This window comes from Mesoplodon mirus (assembly GCF_964341445.2).
Source record: "Mesoplodon mirus genome assembly, contig: HAP1_SCAFFOLD_856, whole genome shotgun sequence".
NCBI lineage: Eukaryota > Metazoa > Chordata > Mammalia > Artiodactyla > Ziphiidae > Mesoplodon > Mesoplodon mirus.
In genome coordinates this window covers 115,263-142,095 of record NW_028295184.1, presented here as the reverse complement: position 1 = coordinate 142,095, position 26,833 = coordinate 115,263, and the positions used below count along the sequence as shown (strand labels likewise).

At 49.6% G+C, this 26,833-nt stretch overlaps 1 protein-coding gene across 1 annotated transcript; it reads right to left on the bottom strand.

Annotated features, from left to right (window-relative positions):
- LOC309797668 (BCL-6 corepressor-like) lies at positions 1-26,833 on the bottom strand. Its single transcript, XM_082646119.1, is given in 13 exon segments — positions 1-225; positions 1,376-1,542; positions 6,422-6,655; positions 6,659-6,676; positions 7,007-7,188; positions 8,436-8,681; positions 14,037-14,223; positions 14,690-14,743; positions 15,405-15,794; positions 17,318-17,446; positions 18,477-18,682; positions 20,133-20,159; positions 26,286-26,833. Coding segments are annotated over 10 exon segments (1,668 nt in total). The 5' UTR covers positions 17,321-17,446; positions 18,477-18,682; positions 20,133-20,159; positions 26,286-26,833; the 3' UTR covers positions 1-38.

The following is a 26,833-nucleotide window of genomic DNA, read 5'->3' as shown; positions in this document are numbered from 1 at the left end:
GTAGGGGGAACCCAGGTGAAAGGCTGTGAAGTCACCGTCTAGATGCTTGAACAAGACCGTGTCTTGACCTCTGCCGTACCTGTTAAGAACTTCTCCAGAAGTTCGCTGTGGTTCACTTTCTTGATGGTTCTACCTGAGTACGTAGCCAGGGTAGGATCAGCACCGTAGGAGAGAAGCAAGCGGACAATTTCGAGATGATCATTCTTGACAGCATCGTGGAGAGGCCTAGGAGAGGTGCGGGGGATTACACCTGTGCACGCGACGCTTGCTTCTAAGGACACGGGGCAACATCGAGCGTGTGCGGCCAAGCCTCGTAGGCGCGCTATTTCACCGAGGAGGTGAGCGTACGGTCGCTGCGACAAAGTACTCTGTTATTTCAACACATAACCCTTTACGGGACAGGTGAAGGGACCATCTCAGGCCTAATTCTTCAATGCAAATCTCTCTTCATGCATGGCCCAAGGAGGAACTCAGGCCACGATGAAAATGTTTCCAATGAACTTAAATAGTGACAGACTGTAAGAAGGTAACGTACGGCGGGGTCGGGGGAAGAACCCCAGCATCCCGGAAGCAGATATGAGAAGCCATTGTTACACCATTACAAACAAAACCCCAAAAGTGCAGTTTGTAGGAGAAACTAGGGGCAAAGTGGAACCTCTCCTGAAACCAACGTGGAGGTGAGTGATCCACCCTCTCGCCCAGCAGCAGTCGACAGGCAGGGCGAGTCCTCAGGAGGGCACAGAGTCCCCCTGCCCGTGTCCGCTGGGGTCGGGAACACTGGCCGCAGTCCCATCCAGAAAGGATGCTCTGTGGACACCATGAACCACCAAACACCTCACGGTTCTGCTGATTTCATGACCGTCAGGAAAGCCCTGGTGCCCTGCCTCGTGGTGGCGTCCCAGGTATAACCAGGAAGACGCTTGGGCTGATGCAGACCTGGGCCTCTGGCCAGTAAACCGAGGTCAAGGACAGAGTGGGGGCCAGGCCCGGGGATGTGGGTAGACACGGCAGGTCCTATCAAGCCAGTTGCCACTGGACCTGTCTGAACTCCTGCAACTTTCAACTCACATATACGTTAAAGATTGTGATTCAACAGACGCTGGTGAAGAGTCCAGGGTCTTAAAAGAGAACACCCCTGATTATTCATGCAGGCTCAACGTTTTCAGGGACTTCTGTCCATAAGAGCGTCACAGAGTTTTAAAGTTCTATGTAAATTTGCCAGAAAGATCTGTCCGATTCCATCCTAGAGGACTCCGCCATCAGTGTGCTTACATGGCACTCACTGTCCATCTTTCCTTCTGGGGTTCCCCGCACACCCTGAGAACCACTGCCTATGCCCCAGCAGGGCCAGGCCAAGAGCAAGACCGCCACTGACCCGGTTCCATCCTGGGCACTGCAGTTGACATCGGCGCCATATTCAAGGAGGTGTCGTACGATGTTGAGCCAACCTCTTGCACAAGCCTCGTGCAGGGCACAGTAACCCGCACTGTCGTGGTGGTTCACATCACAAATCTTGTTCTCCAGGCAGTACAAGACCACTTCCTACAGAGAGAGGAGAGGAGAGGAGAGGAAATACCATCAGACCACCATACAGTGAACCTTGTAAGGGTGACCTCCCCATAGCTTGGCGGTGCCCACTCTCAAAGGCATACATCCTTGGGACCAAAAGCCCACCATGGCGCGGGCAGGCGGCAGGCATCCTGGTGGGGGGCGAGAGTGCGTGAGAAGGGCTTGGAGATACAGACAGTGTTGTCTAAGGCTCTGCTGCACCAGTGGCCTGGCCATGGCCAAGTTACCCTTGAACTTCTCCAAGCTTCCACAGGGCTGCTGAGAGGACGCATTCGGATAGTGATGAAAGCCCTCAGCCCAGGGGCCGACGTGACCAGTACAGAGGTGTCACGGCTGCTAACATCTTAGATGACACATTGCCAAGCACAGACCATTCTCACTTGATGGGTCTGTTCAGTCGGTGGCAGTGGACGATAACACAAGTTTAGATAAAAGTATGGATGACCAACACTTAAAGAGAGCTTAAATCAGCCGGAGAACATTCCCCAGCTTAGAGAAGCAGGGACACCCAGGCCAGCTACATCCTCCCGCCCCCTGTTAAGACCCCAAATCAGAACCTGGGCCTCAGATGCTCTTGTCTGTATGTTAAGTAGAGTTAAAGAGAAGCTCTCTCCCTCCATCCTCGAGGAATGACACAAAATGCCTCCAATAACCCCACCCTCTATTTTGCCTCACTCCACCCTCTTGGGGCAGAATCAGTCCAATATTTTCATATTTACTCAAGTTAATGACAGGAACCTGATACACCACAGGCTGCAACCTCCACATTTCAAGAATCAAATAAAACGTTCACCGCCCCCCACCCCCGGAGATGTTCTGTGTCAACACTGTGCATTAGAATCACTGTTATTAACCTTATTTCTCTGGCTTGTTAAAATATTAATATGAACCACTCCCAGTAAGCAGAGCAGGAATTTATTCCATGTTTTATTACCTTAAGAAAGTTTTCAGACACCTCGAAAGCATTTGCCACCAGAAAACACCTTATACTGTTTATACTGGGTAAGTCGTGCCCAGCAGAGAGCTGTCAGGTTCTGAGAGCTGGGAGTAGGCAGAACGTGCATGTGGCCCAGCACATGGTCTGCTGGGTAAGGGGGGATGGGATGGGGTCAGAACAGGCCTCCTTGTGACATCTCTCAGGTAACTCATCTGTTAAACCTAAAACGGGGGTCATTCTAGCCGCCCATAAGTGCGAGATCGGTTCTGTAAAACCTTTTATGCCCTTTGGAGGACACGCCAATCAAAGGTGACCACTCACTTGGGAGCGAACTAGAATGTTCCATTTGCTTACCACGTGAACCCAATGGGGCATGCTGGTAAACCTGGCCATCGGTGCCCTGTTACTTCAGGTCACTGCAGCAGCTCCCTTCCAAAACAAGAGGAGGAAGAGAAAAGGCACGCCCACGAATGCGTTTCTACGCTTACATCCCAACCTGCCAGAAAGCCCACAACCCTCTGGGCTCCCAGGCCACCTGCCCCGAGCCCTGGTATCCAGGACACCGCATGAAGCTGCCGCTCTTTTAGCAGGCCCTCACTAGCCAGACTTGAGTGGACGGCTGCAAGCTAATGAGTTGTGTGCCCCAGCCAGGGAGAGGCCCTGTCACGTGGCTCTGGGATCAGCTCTGAACGCCACCAACTGCTGTGCACAGATCAATTTACTCAACCCAGGGTTTATGTGCTGTGACAATCATGGCCTTCGCCTGGAAACCTTCATCACTACGAGGGCAGATTCAAGGGTACCTAGAAATGAAAGGCCGTCCGAGCCGATGGGTAAGTCAACTCTCTTCTCCTGGGAGATGGCAGCAAAGGCAGCAGTGGCCCCACGGCCAGGTCAGACCTTTGGCCACGGGCTGTCCTAACCCAACCACGTTGATCCCACTATTTACACGGTGCTTCTCATTTCCCCAGATGAGGACGTCTTCTGTCACCCAAGGGAACCCAGGAGACAGCAGGAAAGGAAGGTAGTACTATCCTCATTCAACACTTGGAAACTGAGGCCCAGAGATATTAAACCCCAAGTTCAATTAACATGAAGCACTAGACCTGTAACTGAGGGCTGTGGTACCTGGTCAGCTGGGAAGATTCAAAAGGCCCAAGAGGGCCCCAGTTAGAGGGATGCAATCCCGCTGTGACGAGCATCCCACAGGCCTTCTCCGTTGGGGGTCAAGTGGGCTGACTACACTCTCCTAGCTACGAGGGTGACGGCCTCTAAATGGATGGCAACCGTCGCCACCAACACTTTCTCTAACTGAAAGGTGAAGAGGCGGGGCGGGTCTGTCGACGCAACACATTCCTTGCTTTATTTTCTCCGCTAGAAATAAACGGGAGTGTCTGAAGGGCAGTCCAGCCATTCCCAAGCAAAGTCAAACTGCTTTTGTCGGACAGCTCTCTGTTCAGCGGCTATAAACCGAATGCCATTACCCGCAAAACGTAACCATAAAGGCCATAAGCCCGACGTTGTGAGTTAATTAAATGCCTCATTAACTTTTTAAAAAACATGACTTATTCAATTCATAGAAAATTTAACCATCACCGCTAAAGGCACAAGCATGTGGTTGCACACTGGCGTTTTAGCCTAAGAAATAGAAGCCTTTTTCCCAGGAGGGAAAGGTTTGAGGTCTTTGGCCACGCAAGTGATCTGTTTAACGCGGATCTGAAGCCAGAGTGTGTTTCTAAACTTCCAGAACCAGATTATCATGACATAAAGCTCAGACAGCCTTTATACTGCACATGGTATCTTTGGCTAAGCAGAAGAAAATAACCAAGAATGCTGAAGACAAAACTTCAGGAAAACCCTCCCAAACCACACCCTTATCTGGTTAAGCAGACTGTCCTTCCGTTTTAAAAGGTTGAAGCTGCCACATCTCCCAACTGGGCCATCATCCCAACATTTAAAATTCTGCCCAGAGAAATCCCAGAAAGTTGGGTTCAACGTTGAAAGCGTTCATCTACTTGTCACAATGTTCAGCATCAACACTGGTGATCTGTGTAATCTACATATTGAAATTTACATTTGAAGAAAAAAACAAATCCCACCGTAAACATTCCCAAGGCTTCCTGTGCAATCAAAGGCCAGGTAGCCTAAAACAGTATGGATCAAGTGTCCCTTGGTCCAGGCCTCAGAGCCACCAAACCAAAATGGAAACTGTCTTAGAGGACCAACGAGGGTCTTTTGACGTCTCTGGTCCCAAAGGGAGGCTGCTGGAAATGATGCCGAGTTCACAGGTGGGGCTCGGAGCCCCGCCCTCCACGGCGGGTGCAGCAGCACCCCGCCCCCCCATCTCCAGCACTTGCTGGAAGCGGGAGTCTACTTTCTCAACCCTAACCCAAAAGTTGGGGTTAGGGGGCTCCCCCCCACCTCCAGCGTTTGCTGGAAGCAAGGAGACGATCTTCTCAACCACGGGGGGTCCAGCTCAGCACCATGTGCAACATCTGCTCCGTCCTCCTAGGCGCCCGCTCTCAGGTCTTGGGAAGCCAACTGGGTGCTCCTTGGACTTCACCTGCAAGTAACTGCGCCAACTACCAGAAAGTGCTCTCTAGCTAATGGAGAGGTCTCCAAGAGACGTGGAGATATAAACAACAGCACATTCAACCCACAACAACAACAAAAAACACCCCCAAACTAAGCAGAGCCCTGGTGCTTCCAACTTCCCACCCCCAGTCATGCCTTAGGGCCAAGGCAGGCACACTTCGAAGGGCTCACGGCGCTATGGACCGGGGTGGGGGGACACGACGGGAGGCGGGGGACGGGGGCACAGAGCTGGCTGAGGGTGTGGGCGCCAGGGCTCCGGGCCAGCCTGGGTCCTGCCACCCCAGTGCTCAGCCACACCTCCACGCTCAGCCTGCTGAACCGCCTTTTACTGTCACCATTCAACTCCCAGAGGGCTGACGCCAGCACAGAAAAATGCCTTTGCCCTGTGGGCTATTACATCCCAATTGCTCCTGACAAGTATGGTGGGGGAACTGCACAGGGCAGAGACAGTCATGTGTCTCACAGAGGTTTTGAACTGTAAAAAGGGCAATTCCAGTGTGAGCCCGTCTTGCTGAGGAGCGTGGTGGGCTGTGGGGCACTGCTGGGTTGCTACCTGTACGGGTATCAGCCAACCCCTCTGAGGCTCCGTTTCCTCATCCGAGAGTGGGCTAGAACTCGTTACTCCCAGTGAAGATGTTAAAAGGGTGAAAGGAGTTACTACAGGTCACACGGGCTTAGGCAGACGTCAGCTCTCTTTCCATGTTGCTCCAGCAATAGAGGCCATCACTGTCATCAGCGTGCTGGGTTGGGATACAGCAGTGTGGACAGGAGTTTTGTGCAAGGCTCAACCCCTGCTCCCCGCCCATCAGCCCTCGGCTCCCGTGCCCTCTCAGAAAGAGACTGCTCACGTCTGCCCCACTCCCACCCCTACTCTGCACAGACACTTCCCACCCGCTACCCCACAGGGGCATCACTCTGCCCCAAACAGCACAACTTATTAGAGCTAATAACTACTCTCCTTCTTGCTATTCAGAACCCAAAGGGCTCATTAAAATTCCCCTGGTCGCCAAGCCCTGGGTTAGGTCAGATTTTATATCAGAGATAAGTGAGCCGGACTGGCCGAAGCAGCCTACCTGCCTGAACGGGAACGGAACGTCAGAGAGGCCTGCCTTTCTTTTCACACCACGACTGAACAAGCCACCAAAGAGCCCGCAGTGTGAGCGGGGCCAACGCAAACACCCTGCTGGAACAGCCAGCCCAGCCCGCCACGTGGAGGGGGCTGGGCTCTGAGACCCGCCCCCCATCCCCAGCCAGCGTGTCCCCCACCCAAGGAGCAGCAGCCGGCGGATCCTGATCCGGGGCACCCACAAGGATGCTCACGTCGTAGCCAAGCCGGGAGGCCTGCTGTAGGAGGGTTTCGCCCGCGTTCTTATTGACAATAAGTCTCCGCGCTTCCGGGGGCATCGGGCGGGACTGGGTGGTCTCTGGAGGGGAGCTTGAGCACGTCAGCTGCGAGGCCTGGGAAGCTGGTAACAATTGCTGCAAACGGTCCAAGGGCTTCTGGTCCTGCTTGGCCGGCGAAAGATCATGGTCAGAACTGGGCTCAGGCCGCTTTCAAAATCTCCGGACGGTCACCTATCACGAAACCAGGCAGCGCACACATTTCAGGCTGTCCTTCCACCACCCGCCTGGTTCGCCTCCTCCCTGAGTTACAAACCTGAGTGGAGGAAAGCACTTTTCCTCCTCTCTGTCTGGGGGAGGCGGGGCGGGAGGCAGAGGGTGCATTTTTACTCGCTGGAAACCTCACCACCACCCTGGAGACAGGTCCCCTAGGAAGGGGCAGTGACGTTCTGGGGGGAGGGGTTCAGGAAAAGGAAAGCTTTGTCCCCAGAAGCAGAGAAGTAGGCAGGCGGGATGTGCCTGCACAGGCCCGGGGGGCGGGGGAGAGCCAGGGGCAAGAGGTACCTTGCCATCCGCATTGTCCACGTAGGACTCCCCTGGCAGCGGCAAGCCCCGCCTGGGCTCCTGAGGGATCAAATGCTTGGTTTTGCACGGTCGCTTCCCGGATGGTTTCTCGCTGTTGTCGGTGTATTTCTGCGGCGGGGGCGAAGGCTGCCAATCCATTTCTTCGTCCACGCACAGCACATCTGTCAGGGGGAGAAGAAGCGGGCGTCACACAGTTGTAGCCGGTGAGGAAAGAAAAGCCCATTGTTAGCACGGATCGTTGGAGCAGCTTCAGTTTTTAAAGATATACCGATTATGTTTTCAAAGCACTAATATTTTAATTATCCCACATTCAACCGGCAAATAGGCTAAGCCACGACACGCCAAATGGCAAGTCGCTTCAAAGGGCCGCAAGAGAGGACAGAAGCCAGCCCTTCGTGCGCTCCCGTCCCCAACCGTGGGGGACCTGGGGGCTCGGGACAGGGCGACTGGGGACAGCCTGAGGCTGGAATGAGGGCGCTGACAAGCGCCCGGGCTCACCCAAGACTTCCCTTCCTGCCCAGCCGCGGGCTGGGTGATGAGGAGCAGCCCAGGAAGTCGCGCTCCCGCCTCACTGTCCATTCCATAAGGAAGTGCGCAGGCTGAAAGGACCCCATGAAGAAAACTCCCCGCTCGCCACACGCTACTCTTGTCAACTTGGATGGCGCTCAGGCCCCCTCCAGGGCCGTTTCCCACAGAGGGCGGGTGATCCACCCTCCAGGAGCGCCCCCCGCCCCGCGCGTACCCTGTTCACTGTCACTGCAGTTAAGGGACTCCTCCAACCAGCTTCTGTTGCTTTTGGCCTCTGCCCTTTTCCTGCCAGGTTTCTCTTCGGAGATGCTATTGCCCTGGGGGGTGACCGCAGGCTGAACCGCCTGGGTCACCTCCTTCCTGCCCTGCCGGCCAGGTTTGCTCTCTGCTCCCGCCGGTCTCTAAGGTGCAGCGAGCGGCGCTGCTTTCTGGGATGGAGCCCTGTTAATTCAATGCACACCTCAGGGTGGTCAGCTCACTATAATGTGGCTCTTGTAAGTGGTTAGAGGAACTGTTTGTCATTTCCCTCTCAGGCCAGTCCGCTAATGGAGAAACAACTACAAATTAATGAAGAAGCCCCCCGGGGCAGGCCGGGGGGGAAACAAACTGTCTTACACATCACTAACAGGGGTGGGGGAGGGGAGGGGTGTGGCCACTGTGTTGGCTGGAACTTGTCACCAAGTCTCGGGAGGGGGCCTATTTGCCTTTGGCCACCTTTGGGCTCCAGCCCCGGCACCTGGCTTTGGGGGGGTGGGGGGTGGGGGGTGGGGAGGGGTGAGTGGCTCCCCCCAGGGCTCCAGGGTGGGACTGGAACTTTCCACTGCTCCGCCCCAGGACTGCCGTAGGGTGCCCTGCGGGCCCGAGGCGAAACCGAGCTCACCTTTGGAGACCCGTCTCCGCTTGGCTTTCAGCAGACAGTCCTCCGGGAGCACAGTGGTCTCAGTGTGGTTCCTATCGCCAGAGACCCTGCGCTTTCTGTTCAGCCGGAGGGTGGGGTTGCGTGACGCGTCCGGGGCCGCCTGGTCGGCGGGGGACTCTCTGGGGGGCTCCGTGTCCATGTCCTCAGGAAGATCACTGTCTTCTGGGGCTTTGAAGGGGTCAGGTTTGCTTCCATCATAACACTCCCCTAGGGGAGGGGAGACAACCCGGAAAGGAGGGAACAAAGGTCACCAGGAGCAGGCAGGACCCCCATGCCCAAGGCAATCTGCTACCAACAGACCACCCCCCCACCTTTGGAGACCAGGGGCCTCACACGCTGGAAGCACAAAACCCTCAGAAAGACATCCCAAAGGAAGGACAGCTGAACACAACCAGCAAAGGAAGCAGAAAATGAGGCGCGTAGCCCACTCACAATCCATCCTTCAAGGGTCAAGGTGGGGCATCTACAGGCATGTGAGATAACTCCCTGACTGCTTAACTCTCCAAGGTGGCTTACTCTTAAAGGGGAGTGAGTGACCTCACAGTAAGATCCAACCCATCAGGGCGGAGCTACAAATTACTATGGAAACAGCTGCTAGTAAACAAAAAAGGCCGATGTCATCAAGAGACCAAATAGCCCCCAACTGCCATCTACACAGACATAGCACCAATGTTCACTTGGGTCAGCAGCGGCGAGGGGGAAGCAAAAGGGTAGGGAAGGAACGGTGGGAGGCTGGGAAGCTGGGGAGACCAAGGGAAGAGGAGCCTGGCAAAGGGAAAGGAAAGGCTTCCCGGTGCACACACAGGGTCAAGGGCAATTTCAAAGAACTCAACCAGATTGCTACAAGTCCGTCTGTCCTCTTTCCACACCCGTGGGGGGAAGAGCATTTCACTGCCATCGAGGCGCTGCTCCTATTTCCTGTCTAGGAAGAAGGCCCTCAGTGACACCAGTCACCCACCTGGCACGTCTCCAGGCCTTCCTTCCCAGGCAACAAGCATCTAAGGACATTTCAAAGACAAGACTCCAACCCCCTTCATGGGGGGTTGGGGGGGGGGCGGCAGGCAGGGCTGAACGGCTCACACCCCAGCTCCGCCTGTGTTGCTCCTGCCCCCTGTGCTCAATCTAGCATCCACTTGGGGCTTTTCCTCCAGTCACCCCAGCCTAACATCACTCCTCACTTTTGCTCTAGCCAAAGAAACAGTTCAACTGCTTTGCCAGTCACATTGTTTCTAACACACAAATAATTCCATAACGATCACTGTGCTGTTAAAGAGTTCCCCGACGGTGACCCTGTGTCCATCACCGGCCGGGGGTGGGGGTGGGTGTATGAGTTTGGTATTTCGTTAACACCTGAGCTAAGCTCCCACAGCCCGTTTTTCTAGATGAAATCATGGACACACCCCTCACATGCTGCTTGCATTCCTCCTCCTCTCCCTAGACCCCTTCAAGTATCACCCCCACTTCTGCCCAGCCAGCTGGTCCCCTGATCAGCCTCTCTTGGGGGGCATTCCCAGCATTTAATGGCAGTCAGTTGTGGGGATGAACCTCACCCTGGCCTGGGCTACCCTGACCTGTGTTCTCAATGGTGGAACACACTTAGCTTTTCTCCAAGGGTATCCCAAGGTGGGACAGGTCCCCATCTACTCTTGCCGGAATGGTGGAATCACCCCAACCGCGAGGGTCTCCTGTCATGGCAGGAGAAACCCCAAACTCCTGGCCTGTGCTTACGGGTGATGCAGCCCAGGCTGCCGCAGGCCCGGTGAAGACGGCGTGCTGCAACTCTCACTCCGGCTGCTCTGTGACCCTCTTAAACACTCGGGAAGGAATGGCGCCGCTTTTCAACTCGGTCCCCTTCACTTGTAAGGTGGGAATGTTACTGCTAGCCTCCCTCCAGGGGTGGGCTTCATCATCATGGGCCGGGCTCAGCACAGAGAAAGGCTGGAAAAATCCCTTTAACCAAAAGATGCCAAGACTTTCAGACCAGCCAGAACCTCAGGCCTGAAATGTAGGAAATTTTAAGAGGTGAGCCTTGCTGGTTACACCACCGGACTTCTCTGGTCCAATCAGCCTTCCCTAAAAGCTCCGTGGGAGGGGATCCATGGAGGAATGGAAGGGCTACCTTAAGAACCCCCATGTCCAATTTGAAAGTTTCTTTTTCCAAACTAGATCCATCCACCCTTCCCCCAACCCCGGAGCCTTTTAGGGCAAAGATCTCAATTCCCCTCAGCTAAGGCCCCCCAAGACCTTACGCTCGTGTGACCTTACCCAGGCCAGTAACATCCCTGAAGGACACCCACCCCGACTGCCCAAGAGCCCCATGGCCACCAGCTATGGGGTAGAGGCTCCGTGTCACCTGGAGCTTCTCCAAGACTGTTCTAACCACGACCCACAGGAGGACTACCCTCGAGGGCAAAGGAGATGGGGAGAGAAATAGATACACGGGGATCCTAACCATCAGGCTTTGCCATCATCGCTACTTTTGGCCCTTCTAAAGTGGGAAGCCATGTGCCCTTGGTCACCCAGTCTAAGCAAGATGTGAACGTGGTCCCTGCAGCATGGTCCTGTGGCTCACAGCACACATATCCCAAATGCATTATGGTTGTACCACAGCATCACCTCACAGAAGCATCACCACAGCAACATTTACAAGTCACTGTGGCAGCAAAGCACCCTCACCACGGTTGAGCCATGCCCAGTGAGGCCTAAACAAGGTGAGAGGGTTCTGAGTCGCTGGAAGGCTCCCCAGGATTAAAATCCCCTTCTCTCTAGCTTAACTATAGCACCTCCAGTCAGGGCTAACCTTGTTCAAAGTTACACCCGCTACGGAAGGAGTGCAGGGGATCTCTGTTCCAAAGTAGTTGACAAACGTGCAGGTGCTCAGCTGGAACAGAAGTTCCCTGAGCAAAGAAGTCTCATGAAGCCCCTCGACGGAGGCTTCCTCCAGCTCCTGGCCAGGCACTGCCACTGAGCAGGTCCTAGGCCTGTCCCAGCCAAGTGGTTGGCAAGGGAGATGCTTACTCCAAGTTTGAGAAGGAAGGGACCAATGCCTCCTGGCCCCGCCCCGTCTTCAAATGCCACTGAGGGTTCCTAGTGATGAACTTCCAAGTCTGAGGAACCTCCAAACTCATTTGGTGAACTTCCAAAATAAAAATGTCACTCAGCCACCCATGTGATCATAAAGAATAAATGAGTGTCTCGGCCCCTGTGTTTTCAAGTTAATTCCTTTTTTAAACAAGCCCCTAGCAACAAGATGCACCCGCACCAGGGCCACGCAAACAGCACCCACCACCTTGGAAGCTCCTGGTCCCTCCATGGGTAGGGGCTGCCTCAGAAGGGGGAAGGCATCTCGAAGGCGTCCTGGACCCTCTTTGTGACCCCTGCCCGCCCCAAATCCCCGCCCCAGCTCCCATGTGCTCACAGCTCGGCTCTCGGCCACACCGACACCCATGCGCAGGACCTGAGCCCATATCAGCTCAAGACATGATGGCCCAAGAACAAGAAGGCCCATTCATTTCCAGCTGAATGGAATGAACACCTGCTGTGCCTTGGACGTGGAGGCCGCAATAAGAACAGTGGCCCCTTCAGGTGACCTTTCCTGACCAGCTATTTACAAACCCCACGTCTCTACAAGACAGAGGGTGGGTGGGGAACCCACCTCCGTTGCCCCAACCTTTCAAACGGAGCCCCTCACCTTCCCCAACCCTTCTCCTGCCCTCCCACGGTGGTGATTCATGGCTCACTGGGCCACGTCCCAGGTGCTCCAGGAAGAGACCCGTCGGTCGGTCTGAGATTGGAGGCAGGCGGTGGGGAGAGGGGGCTTTCAGAATCGTCTGGGGCTCAGGCCCTGCTCCCCATCAGCCACACCGAATTCTCGTCTCCACGCTCAGCAGGAAAGACTGGGAAGGATGCACACAAACGTCTCTGGGAAGAAGGGCGGGTAAGGCCACTGAGACGTGAAGGGCAGCGGCCACCCTGGGTTTGGCCACGTTGCAGGAGAAAAGGGCGAGAAGACTCGAGGCCGGTTAACTGCCCGCTCCCTTCCTCCAGCCTCCCTCACCATCCACCCAGAACAGGCAGATCCCCTCCTCAGAAAAGCGCATCCCCGTGAACTTGGCCTTGTCCACTTTTATCACCTCTCTCTGAGAAACTTCCCCAGGAGCTGAGTCATGAGGCCACTCAGGAGGGTAAGGGCTGCGTGTCAGCTGTGAGCACAGGCAAGGAGGGAGGCCTTCTTGCTGCTTCACTCCAGGGTGGCCTGGACCCTCCGTTCTTCATTCCAGTCCCGAGGGGGAGGAGCTCGGAATCGGCTACTCCAAGCACATCAAGAGCCCCATCCCTCGGGTAAGGCCGCCACTGACTAGCCACAGAAATCCCCGTCTACGGGAGCCACGTAGGACAAACCGGTCCCGGTGTGGCTTACCCAGAACCCTGGCCACAGGCCTTTGTCTGACCCCAAAGAGGAGCTGGGGGAGGGCAGTGCTCCAAGCAGCAGAGAGAAGCACACGCTGTTGCTGACCACAATTTTCCCGAACTGCATCAGGCACCCACGACCTAAGCGTGCGGGTGAACGCCGACCCTACGACTGGGTCCAAGGGCCTGGACCTCCCAAACGTGCCCACCACCCCCGACTGTCCCGTCTCAGGAGGATGTCACGCCCACCCTGTCCTCGACGTTCACCTAGGTGCCCTCACTCACCATCACCGGTGAGGTTTCTGGGGTCCGGAGCAGGCTGCAGGCCACAAGCACGCACACTGAAGAAAGCGGGAGAAAGACCTCCACTGGCTGCCAACACATCTCATTAGCCCAGGAAGTCTCGAGGGCAAAGCCCGAAGTCAACCCCAGCGGGGGAGCAGCTGATGGGACCGCAGAGTGTGACTCGAGGCAAACACTAGCTTTCTCTCCAATTTTGCCTCCAAAACATAATACACCCCGTCTGGTAGGAAGAACGCCCTCGTCTATCCCACGCCCTTGGAGCGTGCCGTCAACTCCTAATGACTGCAAACGAGCCTGCCACAGAGAATAATTATGCTCATCTTTCTGGTGCCTTCATCAGCCCTCATCCCATTTTAACGAAACCTCTGCCTTTGGAGGGAGAATCCGAGTACTCTCCACTCCCTCCCATAGGAGACCGTCACTCTGGAGGGTCTGGCTCTGGCTGCAAGTGTCATTCCACTGCTACCAAAAACCCGGATCCGTACCTGCTACAAAACAGAACACGTACCTGCGACGCTGGAGGTCTTGCACTGCCGTTCCTCTGCTCTGCTGTATCAGACTATTACTAACTACAGGACGAGCATTTCTCCGGAAAAAGGAGATGCGTGCCAGGAAACAACACTTCATAGGTGCTTCACTCCTGGATGCCGCAACGCTCAAAAGGACACCCAGCCTTGCAATCCACAGCTGGGAAGGGTGGCCAGAGCAGCCCGTTCTCCGAACAGCCAGCACCCCGACGCTGGGCCGTCGCAAGCGTATTGTTTCCTCTCACCTCCCTCGGCACTGGGAGCGGAACCGCCCCGTTCCCACCGACGTGGTACCACACGCGAGCCGCCTGGGTTCACTTACATCTCTCACTGTCGTTCTGGTCGGCAATGGCCTCCTCCAGGGCGACCGACTTTGGCTTTTTGTCCTGACTTCCTTTCAGCCTTTCCCAGTCAGCGGGGCTGAATTTGCGCACCTCGGAGTGTTTGGTCGTGGGGTGGCCACCTTCTCGCTCTTTCATCTCCAACTCTGAGAAGCGCATCACTGCACGCTAGAAAGAGAACGGAGATGGAAAAAAGACACACCTTACCACCAAAGCTATTTCACTGCCCTTACCTTAAAGGAAAGTATCTTCAAAGAAAAGTTTGCCCCAAACCAACCACAACTTATGATACAACTGAGATATTTTAAAATTGAACGATAAAAATGTAAGAGTGTCTATGTGTAACTAGTCACACACTCTTTATTCGTAAAGCCATATGTATGTAGAGATATATGTGGTGTGTATGTATAGCCATACATACACTGTGGCATAGAGACAGACATTCTCTTTCGAAGGTAAATAAAACAAAACAAAAACACAACGCAAAGAAAGCAAAACAAAAACACAAAAGAAAACAAATGCACAATGAATAAAGACGACCAAGGCCCACAAACTTCCCTTTGTATATTTGGAAATGAAATTTAACTCAAAAGGTTTATGTAAGATTCTAGTAACAAAAATTTGAAGAACTGACCTCACAGTAAGCAGCAGGTAGACATAAAATACTGTCCTCTTGTAATCCTTCCATCTATGTAATTAAAATGGGCACTCAATGGATCATTTAGATAACTTCATCCATTTTTATAAGCATAAACCAATTTTTTTCTTAACATTGCAAAACAATTTGGCTTTATTTGTCTTTTAATTAAAAGTAAAACATCTTAAGGAAATTCCTATACAACATCTATCATTCACTAGCAAGTTAAATACATCCTCTATCCCTTTAAGCAAGGTTTGTTTTTTTGGGTTTTTTTGTTTGTTTGTTTTTTTGGTGGAAAAAAAAATTGCACGAATCTCAGACATGCGGCCGCTACACACCTCCACCAAGTATCACGTAAGGCATTCTAAGCAGCGCTTTTAGGTATATTTGTTAACGTACAGTAACGGCAGAGAAATCAAAGCGATTGATAGGTAAATGTCATGCAGTCTTTTAGACATCCTTCGCAATAATTAAAACTTCCATTATCAGCATTCGAGTGGAGTTCGCTTAAAATCTACAGAATAACTTAAAGTATCCACTTACGTCCCCTTACTGGACACATTTCAAACATTTAAATTATCCTAAGCTTCATTAACCAAATCAGTCCGGTGTCCTGCCCTATCATACCCCCGGCCCCCTCCTCTTCACATATTAAAAAAACCTGACAACTGGTCAGGCTCCTGAAATTCGGGTGGGTGGGGGGGCTCACCTGCAATGCCCGCTGCTCCCGGCTGAGCTGACTGGAGTCTGCGTACAGTCCGGTAGCGACACACTTGAACCGGTCACCCACGTAACCAGCGGAGTTTGCGATTCTCTTTGCCAGCTTAGATGGCTTCGGTTTCAGAACTTTGCCATCGGTTGATCCTGCCTCGTCAGCTCCGTCTTTGGTGTAGATGGGGGTGACGTCCATACTCGGTGGGGCACTGCCCACGCAAAATGATTTGGGATCTTCTTGGGTTTTCCCGAAAGTGACCGCAGAGCCGTCGCTCCCCAGGGTCGGCTCCAGGAATGGAGTCGAGACCGGCGTCGCCAGGTTCTCCTTGTTGGTTACCGCTGGAACATTCTCCTTGCTTAAGCCGGAAACTGGCTGGCCCGGAGCCTGTTTCAAAGTATAGGCTTCGTGGAAGTCACTGATGCGCCCCAACTCCTCTCTCAGGGCAATGAAATCCCGGTGTGGCCACATTTTACTTTTTTATTTTTAATATATGTTCACATGTTTCCATAAAGGATCCAAGGTGGCCCATAACGTAAGGACACACAATATTAGCTTTAAAAAACATGAAAAAAAAGAAAAGGGAAATCATGATCCTGGAAATGGGTTGCATCCTTTTAAGGGGTGAGCATAACAGAATGAGTGAGCCAAAGATTTGGGAAAGGATCTCACATTTCCAAATGTCCAAATCTTTACATTGCACCAAGTGGGAATGTAGCTGGGGCAATATTAACCTGAGAGAGCTCTAGGATCGTTGTCTTTACTCATCACTTGGTTGCAAGGTTGTACATGACAGGGTAAGTGAAGGAGGGCAAGTAGACAGATAAGAGTCACTTCCTGACTCTCAACAGAAGGGGCATCACCTCGGGAAGGGACTCCAGAACCCTACAGGGATCCTCTTGATACACTGAATCCTCTAGGTGGCCAAAGAATCTCATGGGACCCTAGCAGCCAGATGGAACTTAGACAAGTCATGAAAAGCTACTCAACTGAATGCAAGTCATATGACTAGGAGCACGTCAGTGAACAGTTCCAGCGCAGAGGCTGTGGAGGAGCAGTTCCCCTTGTGCTCGAGCCTCCTCAGGACGTGCAGTGGGAGACGCAGTGCCTGCTCTGTCCCACAGGGACCCTCCAACCTCCACACTCATCTCTCCTGGGAAGCTGAATTCAAACAGTCAAGTTAAAAAAGAGATAGGGCTTCCCTGGTGGCGCAGTGCTTGAGAGTCCGCCTGCCGATGCAGGGGACACGGGTTCGTGCCCCGGTCCGGGAAGATCCCACATGCTGCGGAGCGGCTGGGCCCGTGAGCCATGGCCACCAAGCCTGCGCATCCGGAGCCTGTGCTCCGCAACGGGAGAGGCCACAACAGGGAGAGGCCCGTGTACCACAAAAAATAAATAAATTAATTAATTAATTAAAAAAAGATAAAAGTCTCTAGTAGAGAAATTTTATCAGAGCCTAGTATTAAGAGCTGTAGAGCCACAAGTTTCCCATGATACAGCCTTAGCAGAGGCTGTTAAGGCAGTGACAGAAAATTTGTACCGAGGGAAATAGCACAAGAGTTGGCCTACAATTCACGAAAATGATCCCTGCAGGCCTGAAGGAAATCAGCAAACTTTATAACAGCTTGTGTATTTGTATGCGGGATTGAGAATGAATTTAATTTTTTAATTTCTCTGAATTATCACATAAGATTCAGAAGATGCTCTCTCTGCCTAGAAGCCACCCCACTGGGATAACTATGCCTACGGAGTTCCTTTGCCTACGACTCCTACTTGCTAACAGACTGGCAGCCTGGCCCCAGGGCCTGGTCGCTGCTCCCAGTGCAATGGTGGATGTGGTGTCAACGGTTGCAAAACCAAAGCCCCTTACATCCTCTCCATGCCTCTGTCCCGCCCCCCACCCCACTCACCATTGATGTTCAGGAAGGGGAAGGTGTCCTGGATGGGAACGTGGTGCTGGGACTGGTCCAGCTCATCTTCCTCATCTTCTTCATCCACATCATTATCTTTCTCAGCCCAAGGAGCAGATCCAGTGGATCCTACCCGAGAAACACACACACACACACACACAAAGGTCAAAAGTGAGGCGCTCACGTTGCACTGTCATCCCTGCAGCTGACCCACTGTTCAAGCTAGGCACTGCCAGCACAGAGGTGCCTTGGGTTCAGTGTGCACCCTCAATGCCAAAGAGTGGGAACCAAGGGTGTTCACCCCACTCCCAGCTCCTCCTACGGAGCCCCAGTGCAAGCTCTCATCCCCTCCCCTATCCAGGAGCTGCAGACCCTACTCCCTTCTCCTAGAAATCTTTTAATTCCTACTCTAAACCCCTTTCTACACATTAGCATCCCTTCTAAGGACCCAAGCAGCACAGCTTCTCTCCTTTATAAGCTTACTGTGAAGACAGACCCTTCCCTCATGGCAGAGCCTCACTAGATTCACTGGAGGTCAAGTCTAAATTATCTGGCGCTTAGTCCGAACTTGCTAAACATTGAGTAAATATAGGGATCAGGTGGTATTCTCCTAGGAAAAATACCATAGAAATTAAATGATCACTTACCCATCATTTATAAAGAGAATTTAATAGCCTTCATAATGTCATGTCAATTGATTCTTAGAACAGCCTTTGAAATATGCAGGAAAGATGAGAACCCAGATTTTATAGTGGAAGAAGCTGAGGCTCAAAAGGTTGAATGACTTGATTCAATGTCCCACAAGTAGTGAAATGGAAAGACCGAGGTTTATAACTCAGACCTTCTAAGTTTTAAGCCCTCCTTCTTCTAAACTACCTGGCCTCTCTTCTCAGTGTTGAGTCCCAAGAGAAGTTATTTTTTATAGGACTCAATACCCCCTCTTCTTTCTAATGCTTTACTGTTCCACTGGGTGGGCAGGAAGACTGTGCTGAGTTTATATCTTTTGTTCTCTGGGTTCTTTCTAGGGACAGCATTTCTTGCTTTATTTACCAGTCTTCAACTTCGTAAGCGAGGCGACTTTCAAGTCGACTATCGCTTTCAGGGTCCAGCCCGGAACCTGGCACACTGTCCACCTTCTCCCCAGCAGCTGGGGCCTCACCTGGGTTAATGACAGAGCCCTGAGGCTGGGGGATGTCACACACTTGATATATCTTCACTGGGTTCATGGGCACCTCCTTGGTGCCGTCGTACATCAGGTTGAATTCCCTGCTCTTCTTGAGCACACAGCGGAGCTGGGCCTTCCATTTAGCTGGGTCGGGGTCGTCCACCCCTTCGTGGTACTTCCCCTGTCTCCACAGCCCAGGCCTGAGGGATAGGAAACTGCAGTGAGTGCCTGCTTGTTGCCCAGAAACACTGGAAAGTGTGCCCGCCCTCCTTCATACAGACACAGATACACACAGCCCTGCCTGACCGCCCCATCACCCCAACTCCAATTTACAGAGACTGCAGCAGAAAACACCACGCTGGGGACCAGGCAAGGCAGGGCCTGAGAGAAATTAAGCCAAATGCAAATACAGTATTTTAAAAAGAGGAGCCTCAGCTCAAGTGCTTGTGCCAGCATCATCTGTCAAGACTACAATGGCCTTAATGAAGGGTTGAAAATAAAGAAAAATCTGGAACAAGTATACACCAAAATACTCATGGTAACTTTCGGATAGCAAGATTTCAGGTAATTAAGACTCTCTGAAAGACATGGGGAAAATAGTCCCAAGAAATAATGATCCAAGTTAAAAGTTCTTTTATAACAACTTCAGAAATTCTCTGCTTTCTATATCTGTGCTTTCAACACACAGGAAACAGTTTTGATTTTAAGCAAGAAAAACAAGCCTACCAAGATTGAGTCTATATTTGTTCTGTTACTGAGAAATTAGATCCAAAGTCAACTTGAGATTTACATGCTTAACGCCTTCTATTTTCAACAATAAGAATATTTATTAATAATTTCTAGGGACTTCCTTTGCGGTCCAGTGGATAGGACTCAGCGCTTCCTCTGCAGGGGGCACGGGTTCAATCTCTGGTCCGGGAACTAAGATCCTGCAAACTATGCAGCTCGGCCAAAAAAACCACCACCACCACAAAAAAAGTTTCTAACCATTCAACTGTTTTAGAAATCCTCTGGATTTTCATATCTCAAATCAAATTTTATTTTTGAAATTTGATCTCAAAGGACTTAAAATTTTCTTTTATCTCAATAAAATTTTGAGTAATGATTTTTCTCTCCAGACACCGTCTCTTTGACTAGTCATTAAAACTTTAATTCCATTTCAAAATGAACTAGTAATATAATTCACAAATTCAGAGTCTGGTTACTTAATTAAATGACTATGAGTAGTAAAGTACTATTTTAAACAAATGCATAAACAAGAGAACCACCAATAAAATTCAGACATCATGAAACACCTCCTCCTCAAACTTAGCTAGAACTGATATTAAAAATCTTTGAACCACTACTATAAAGAGTTCTAAAGAATATACAAGGCAAAAATATGTATATAAATACATCAAAGAAGTTTGGGTACTAGATGCCTTACAAAATAATCAATTTACATAAATAACACAAATGAGAATATACTGAATGTATAAAAATAAATCTAATAACACATCTCCTTTTAATCACTTAAGCTTTAAGAATATATATCTTCTTTCTGGAAACCAAAACACACACAGTCATCACTAAATAACAAGTATATGGGTTGTAATTAAGATACCATAAGTAGTCTACTTAACTTGAGAGTGAAAGTTAAAAGTGCCTTACCGTTTTCTCCATTTCCAGAAAGTGTAACTAAAATAGAAGAAAACACAGTGAATATATTTTAAACACTTGTATATAAACTTTATTTCAGGTTGACTATTCACCTTAATATCATTTTCATAAACATAAAATTTAGTTGTAAAATGTAAACAATAATGCAAATTCAGAATTGTACACTCAAAAACCATGGAAACACTAAAATTCAAATTCTTCTTTACCATAAACATTGCAATCACATTAAAATTTTTCTTCAGACCTTTGTTAATTTTAAGTGTATCAATATGGTTATAGTTATGTTTTCTTTAGCTCTTTTCTTAATGCTGCCTACAGAATGAGGAGAGCTCTCCTCTATGGCACTCATATGGCACTTAATTAAGTAGTCTGTGATGTAACTTACCAAACTTTTTGTAAAAGCTACACACAAAACACATTGTTATTTTTCTACAGAAAAAAAAAAAAAGAGGAACTTATCCTGTGATTTTTAGAGCACTTTTCTTCCTAGTTTGTAACCCTGGGAACTGCTCCTTATTCCTCCGCTCTGGATCGTCCAGTGGCCTCTGGGTCCTGTTGATTCTACCACCTAGGTCTCTTCACTTCCGCCTCCCCCTCCCATTTCTCCCGTTGCCTTGTTTTAGGACCTTCTCAAATGCGACAGCTTAAAGCAACTCTACTCGCAGTTGAACACATCCTCACCACCAGCAAATCTGAAGATGGGATACTCTTCAACACCCACCCGTCACTTACAGAAAAAAGCCCACAGTCGTCAGAGTAGCCAACACTGTAGGCCCTCTGTGATCTACGATCTGTCCGCCTCTCCAGTCTCTTGTCATTTGCCCACACCCACGGTCTAATTATCCTGGAAAAAACTGCAGTTTCCTAAATACATCAAAGCTGTTTCCCACACTGTTGCCTCCCCCATTCACCCTCCAAGACCCGGTGTGTACATCCCTCCTTGGCAAAGCCTTCCTGAGTCCCACTCTGGGCAGAGCGGGTCCCTCCTTTATTTCAAGGCTGCGCACCCCTCCATCCTACCATACCACCTCATTTTTCGCAATTACTTGTTGACATGTCTGTCTCACCCTGCTGGACTGCATTAGTGTGGAATCATGTCTTAGAACAATAACAACCCTAACAGTTATCATTAGTTCCCTCTTACAGATAAATAAACTAAGACTCAAAATAATTAAAGGACGTCCCTGAGGTCACAGAGCTAGTACATGCTGCGTAGATAAGATCTGAACTCAAGGGCTTCCCTGGTGGTGCAGTGGTTAAGAATCCGCCTGCCAATGCAGGGGACACAGGTTCAAGCCCTGGTCCAGGAAGATCCCACGTGCCACGGAGCAACTAAGCCCGTGAGCCAGAACTATTGAGCCCTCGCGCCACAACTACTGAAGCCGATGCTCTGCAACAAGGGAAGCCATCGCAATGAGAAGCCCACACACCGCAATGAAGAGTAGCCCCTGCTCGCTGCAACTAGATAAATCCCGTGCACAGCAATGAAGAGCCAACACAGCCAAAAATAAATAAGTAAAATTAATTTTTTAAAAAAATCTGAAAAAAAAAAAAGATTTCAGGTAATTTTGTTTTGTTTTGTTGGCCTTATTTGTTTTTCACATGAATTGCTTATATAATAAGAAGAGAAAGGGAGGTGGCGTATGATATGAAGAATTTAGGCTTGCTGTTCCCTCTCCCTTCAGTCTTTAATCTGATGCACAAATAACTGTTGAAACCAAGTACCTTTAGGAGGAGCAGCCCATAGGAGGGCAGGAAGCACGCTCTCGGGGTTCAGCTGGCCTCGGTGCGAGGCTGAGGGCCTCAAGTCCTAATAAACTCACACCACCTGCCTTTCCCTGCTTCCTCAAACTCCCACACTGGGAACATTTTGCTGGGAACACCAGTGGCTGGTGGCCTGGGCCAAAACCAGTGTGGCCCCGCCTCTCTGGTTTTCAATTTCCAGGTCTAACAGGCATTTATGTGTGTGTTCACGGGATATCAGCCCTCCCGCACTGTTAACGTATCTCAGATGTCTACACGTTCTTCAGGGCTGTGACGTACGTGCTGGTGCAGAAAAGGGGGATGTCTTTTGCAGGGGACTCAAGATCAAGAAAACGAGATGGACCGGCCAGACTGCTCCCACTTGATGTTAGGAAGATAAGGTGGCCACGTAGTTAGAATTCTGCAGGGGAACATAGTCTATATAGTCTATGGGTTTGCGGATCCACAACTTTTATTTTTTTCAGTAATGCCAACCAAGCTCATAAGAGACTGACATATCATCCAGAATGCCAGTCTACTCGTTTTCAATGGGGGATAAAGCTGGTCAGTGACCAGCATGGTTAAGTCCAATAACCTGGACATAACCATGTATGATCTCAACCAGTAACTCCTGTATCTGGTTTCTAATGACAATTCCAAGAACGTAAGACCCACTCAACATTTAAATCCAAATTTTCAGATGACTCCAAAGCTAAATGGAAATGATATGATATTGAACTGTAAATTTGCATTATCTAGACTATCTCTTACCCAGTTGGGTAACCCAGAATCGACACTAAAAGGCTCCTGCTTTCCCAAAAATCACAGGGCATAAAAATGAAAAGCACTGGAAAGGCAAGATCCCCAGTGAATTTGCAAAGCTGCTCTTGTGTCTTTTTCTTTTTGACCTTGAAGCCAGGAGAAATTCTAAAAATACTATTCATTTTTAAAACTTGACTTTACTGAATAGTGTTCAGATCCCCAAGCCTACAAAAATAATTTTATTTTTTAAAAAATGCTCCCTGCCCCAAAGGAGTTTACAATCCCTTAAAGGAGACAGATGAGTCAATAGATTAGCAATATAGATACTATGTGAACACCAGTAAAACTGCCTAATCCATAAAGAGTCGGGGGGGAGGTATGGTTGGCCAAGTTTATCAGAATTTATGATTCTAGGGCTGAATCTTGAACATGGGTAGAAGTTAACCAGGTGAGAAGCGTGGGTCACGATACTCTAAGCAGAAGCAGCTTTATGGGCAAAGGCAGAGGCTGAAAAGCACAGTGCTTAGGGGGCCTACAAGCAGTTCAGCTTGCGTGGAGGCAGCAGGAGATGAAAGTCTGGGCTTGTAAGCAGGAGCCATGCCAAGGGGTTTGGACCTGATTCTTATAACTCTGAGAACCACTGAGGGATTTAAGCAGGTTGTGATGGGATCAGATTTAAGTTTTAGAAAGAACCCTCTAGCTGCAGGACTGAAGAGGGTTTGAAGGGAGGCAAGGCACGAAGATACTACATAGTCTCTGCATAACCCCTAGAATAGTGTCAGTGGGGTCTGGACTGAGGAGGTGGCAGTGGGGATAGAGGACACAAGTGATGAACCGTTAGAGACGTTGACTTGACAGAGCTTGAGGATGAACTGATGCCTTGAAGGTGAGAGAGAAATCAAGGAGGATTCCCTGGTTTAGGGTTTGGGAGACTGGGTGGGTGGTGATGCTGGCCACTGAGATAGGAGCAGGTTTGGAAAGATGATTTCCCTTTGGAAATGTCAGATTTCAAGTGCCTGTGGAAGGCCTAGGGGAGAATGCCCAGCACGCCCAGGGCAGTTGTTTATCCCCACTCACCTCTCACATCACCTGAGGGACTCTCCCTGCCTGCCTCCAGCCTGGAAGAAGGTCCACCAGATTACTGACATCTCTGCCCTGTGGGCAAGGACCAATTTCTTTTCATTTCTGTATCCCTGCTCAGGCCTTAGCACACAGTAGGTCAATGTGTATTTGTTGAATTGCCTCAAATTTACAGAAATACACTTCTTGGGGAATGAATAAGGTGCTATTACAGATGGAAGACCAGAAAAACAGCTATGAGCAGAAGGCCAAGGAGACACTGCAGAAAGTGCCGGAGGAGAAAACGCGTGCAGAACAGCAACTGCAGAGCAAACAGGTGTGGGGATGCTCCATAATCCTTGGGGCTGGGAACCCTGGGGCAGTCTGGGTGGCAAGGGAGCCCGCTGCACAACTCCCTGGAACCCCCAAGGCACCACCCTCTCCTCTGATCTCCCTCAGCGGCGCCTGGCTCTGGCCGAGCACAAGTGTGAAGAGTGGAAGAGCCAGTACGAGAGCCACCCCCAGCAGGCAACTGTCCCCTACCCTGCCAGCCCAGTAATCATGAATGCCGTCTTCCTTCTCTTTTTTACAATGTGCTACATATGGATTTTTTTTAAATGAGATTTAACCAGCTTTTAAACCTTTCTTCTTTCTAACAATATTAGCACTCTCTGACTCTCCAAATGCGCCTTTTAAAGTTGATTTAATTCATGGAAAAATCACCCTTCATACTTTCCCTTTCTTTTTTAAACCTCCCCATGGTAGTGTAATGTAGTAGAAGGAGATTTGGCCTGGAAGTTTGGACACCAGGGTTCTAGCTGCAGTAACCCACAGTTACACACGTTATATTATTAAAGAAAAAAGTAACTTACAGAAATGTATGAGGCCATTATGCACATACACACAAATATATATTCACTCATACATCCATAAAAAACTAGTCTGGAAGGTTCTATAAAATGTTAAAGGTGTTCATCCCAGGGTGGAGGAGATATACGTTAACTATATTACCCTCTTAAATTTTTACAGTAAATATATATTACTTTTATAATTTAAAAAACCAAAGTTTTCATTTTTAAAAACCTAAAACATGAAAGGAAACTGGAAAACCAACAAAATTTTAAAAATCCCTAAGTCTGAGGCAACGATTTTTTTATCCCAGTACAAGTGATGAATGAAAACACTAAGAATGGTGTGTGACACCTTAAAGTATAGAAAAAAATACAGTAAGGCAAATAGGCATTAAGATAATAGAATATAAAAAGTTACCCAGATATATTCAGACAATGGACTACTATTCCAGTAATAAAAAGAAATGAATGACTAATATGAACTACACGGATGAGTCACAACAACATGAGGAGCCAAAGAAGCCATGTGCAAAAGGGTACTTATTGTATGCTTCCATTCATATGAATTTCTAGAATAGGAAACACTAATACATAGTGAAAGCAAGCATGTCAGTGGTTGCCTGATGCCAGGCCTGGGAAACGGACTGTAAAAGGACAAGAAGGAACTTTTTGCAGGTATTGGAAGTGTTCTGTATCTTACTTTGGCGATGACAATATATATATACACATTTGTCAAAACTTATCAGATTACATGCTTAAAATGGGTACACCTTGTTGAATGTAATTCATACTTCAATAAAGTTGATTTTAAAGTTAAATTAAAAAGTCACCTATGGGGACTTCCCTGGTGGCACAGTGGTTAAGAATTCGCCTGCGAATGCAGGGGACGTGGCTTCAAGCCCTAGTCTGGGAAGATCCCACATGCCGCCGAGCAACTAAGCCCGTGCGCCACAACTACAGAGCCTGTGCTCTAGAGCCCGTGAGCCACAACTACTGAGCCCGTGTGCCACAACTACAGAGCCTGTGCTCTAGAGCCCGTGAGCCACAACTACTGAGCCCGTGTGCCAGAACTACTGAAGCCCACGTGCCTACAGCCCATGCTCCACAACAAGAGAAGCCACCACAGTGAGAAGCCGGCGCACTGCAACAAAGACACAACGCAGCCAAAAATAAATAAATTAATAATAATTTAAAATAAAATAGTCACCTAGATGTCTGAGTGAAACAGAGTTCCTTTAAGCTTTCAATCCCAGCTCTTCTCTGAAGCCTCCCCTCATTTACCCTGGCAGCATGGGACCACGCTGCATCTCTTTAACACCTTATATTTATCGGTTCCATTCAGATTTGATGCTTGAAAAGTTCTGTATATTTTATGTCTATCTTCCATTAAACTTGGCTCCTCTAAGGCAGGAACAATAATCTCTTTCATAAATTGAGACCATTACAAAAACAGAATTACATTCCCTTTCCTCTCAATTAGGGGAATTTGAAGTAGGATTGATGAAATCCTGGAAATCATAAGCAAAAATGTCATTTCTGCATTTTTATGGCCAGAGGGTCCTGTGTTTTCATCAGATTCTTGAAGATATCACAGAGCCCAACAATGTTAAGACTCTCTGCTTTGAATCCATGTGCTTTCACCCAGCTCTATGGTACAAGGCACCCTGCCCCTGGGGCAATCTGTCTGTGGTCCCTGCAAAGACGATAAACCCACATCAAAGACACTTACTCTTCTGCATGTCAGTAGACTCTACCGCCATCTCTTCCTCCACAACGATGTCACTATCGCCATCTTCAAGATTCATTTCCGTCTCATCTAGAACACTGTCTTCTTCCTCTTCCTCCTCCTCATCTTCCTTGGAAACATCCTTTAATGTGGCAAGTAGTCTGTTGTAACCAGAAACTTGTTCTGGTTCACTCTGTGCTTCACTTTCAGAACTTGAAGTATCTATAAACTCTCTGACTAAAAGGAAAATGGGGATTTTAAAAACAAAAATTATATTGTTCTTGTTGCTACCCCACGACTATCATCAGGCCCACAGTGGAACCAAGTTCAGACTTTTCTAAATAAAAACTAGCTTTTCTGAAAATATGCAACCCTATCTATTCAACCAAACCTAGCACCAAATTTGTTTAAAACAGCTAATCTAGCTATGATTCTAGAAGCGCTTCCTCTTCTTTGAACTGCTAATGTTCCACATGGGAAGACAGCAAACTAAACACAGGGAGCTTTAGGTTATAAGGCGATCTAACCTATGTGTCAGACATCTGGCACCT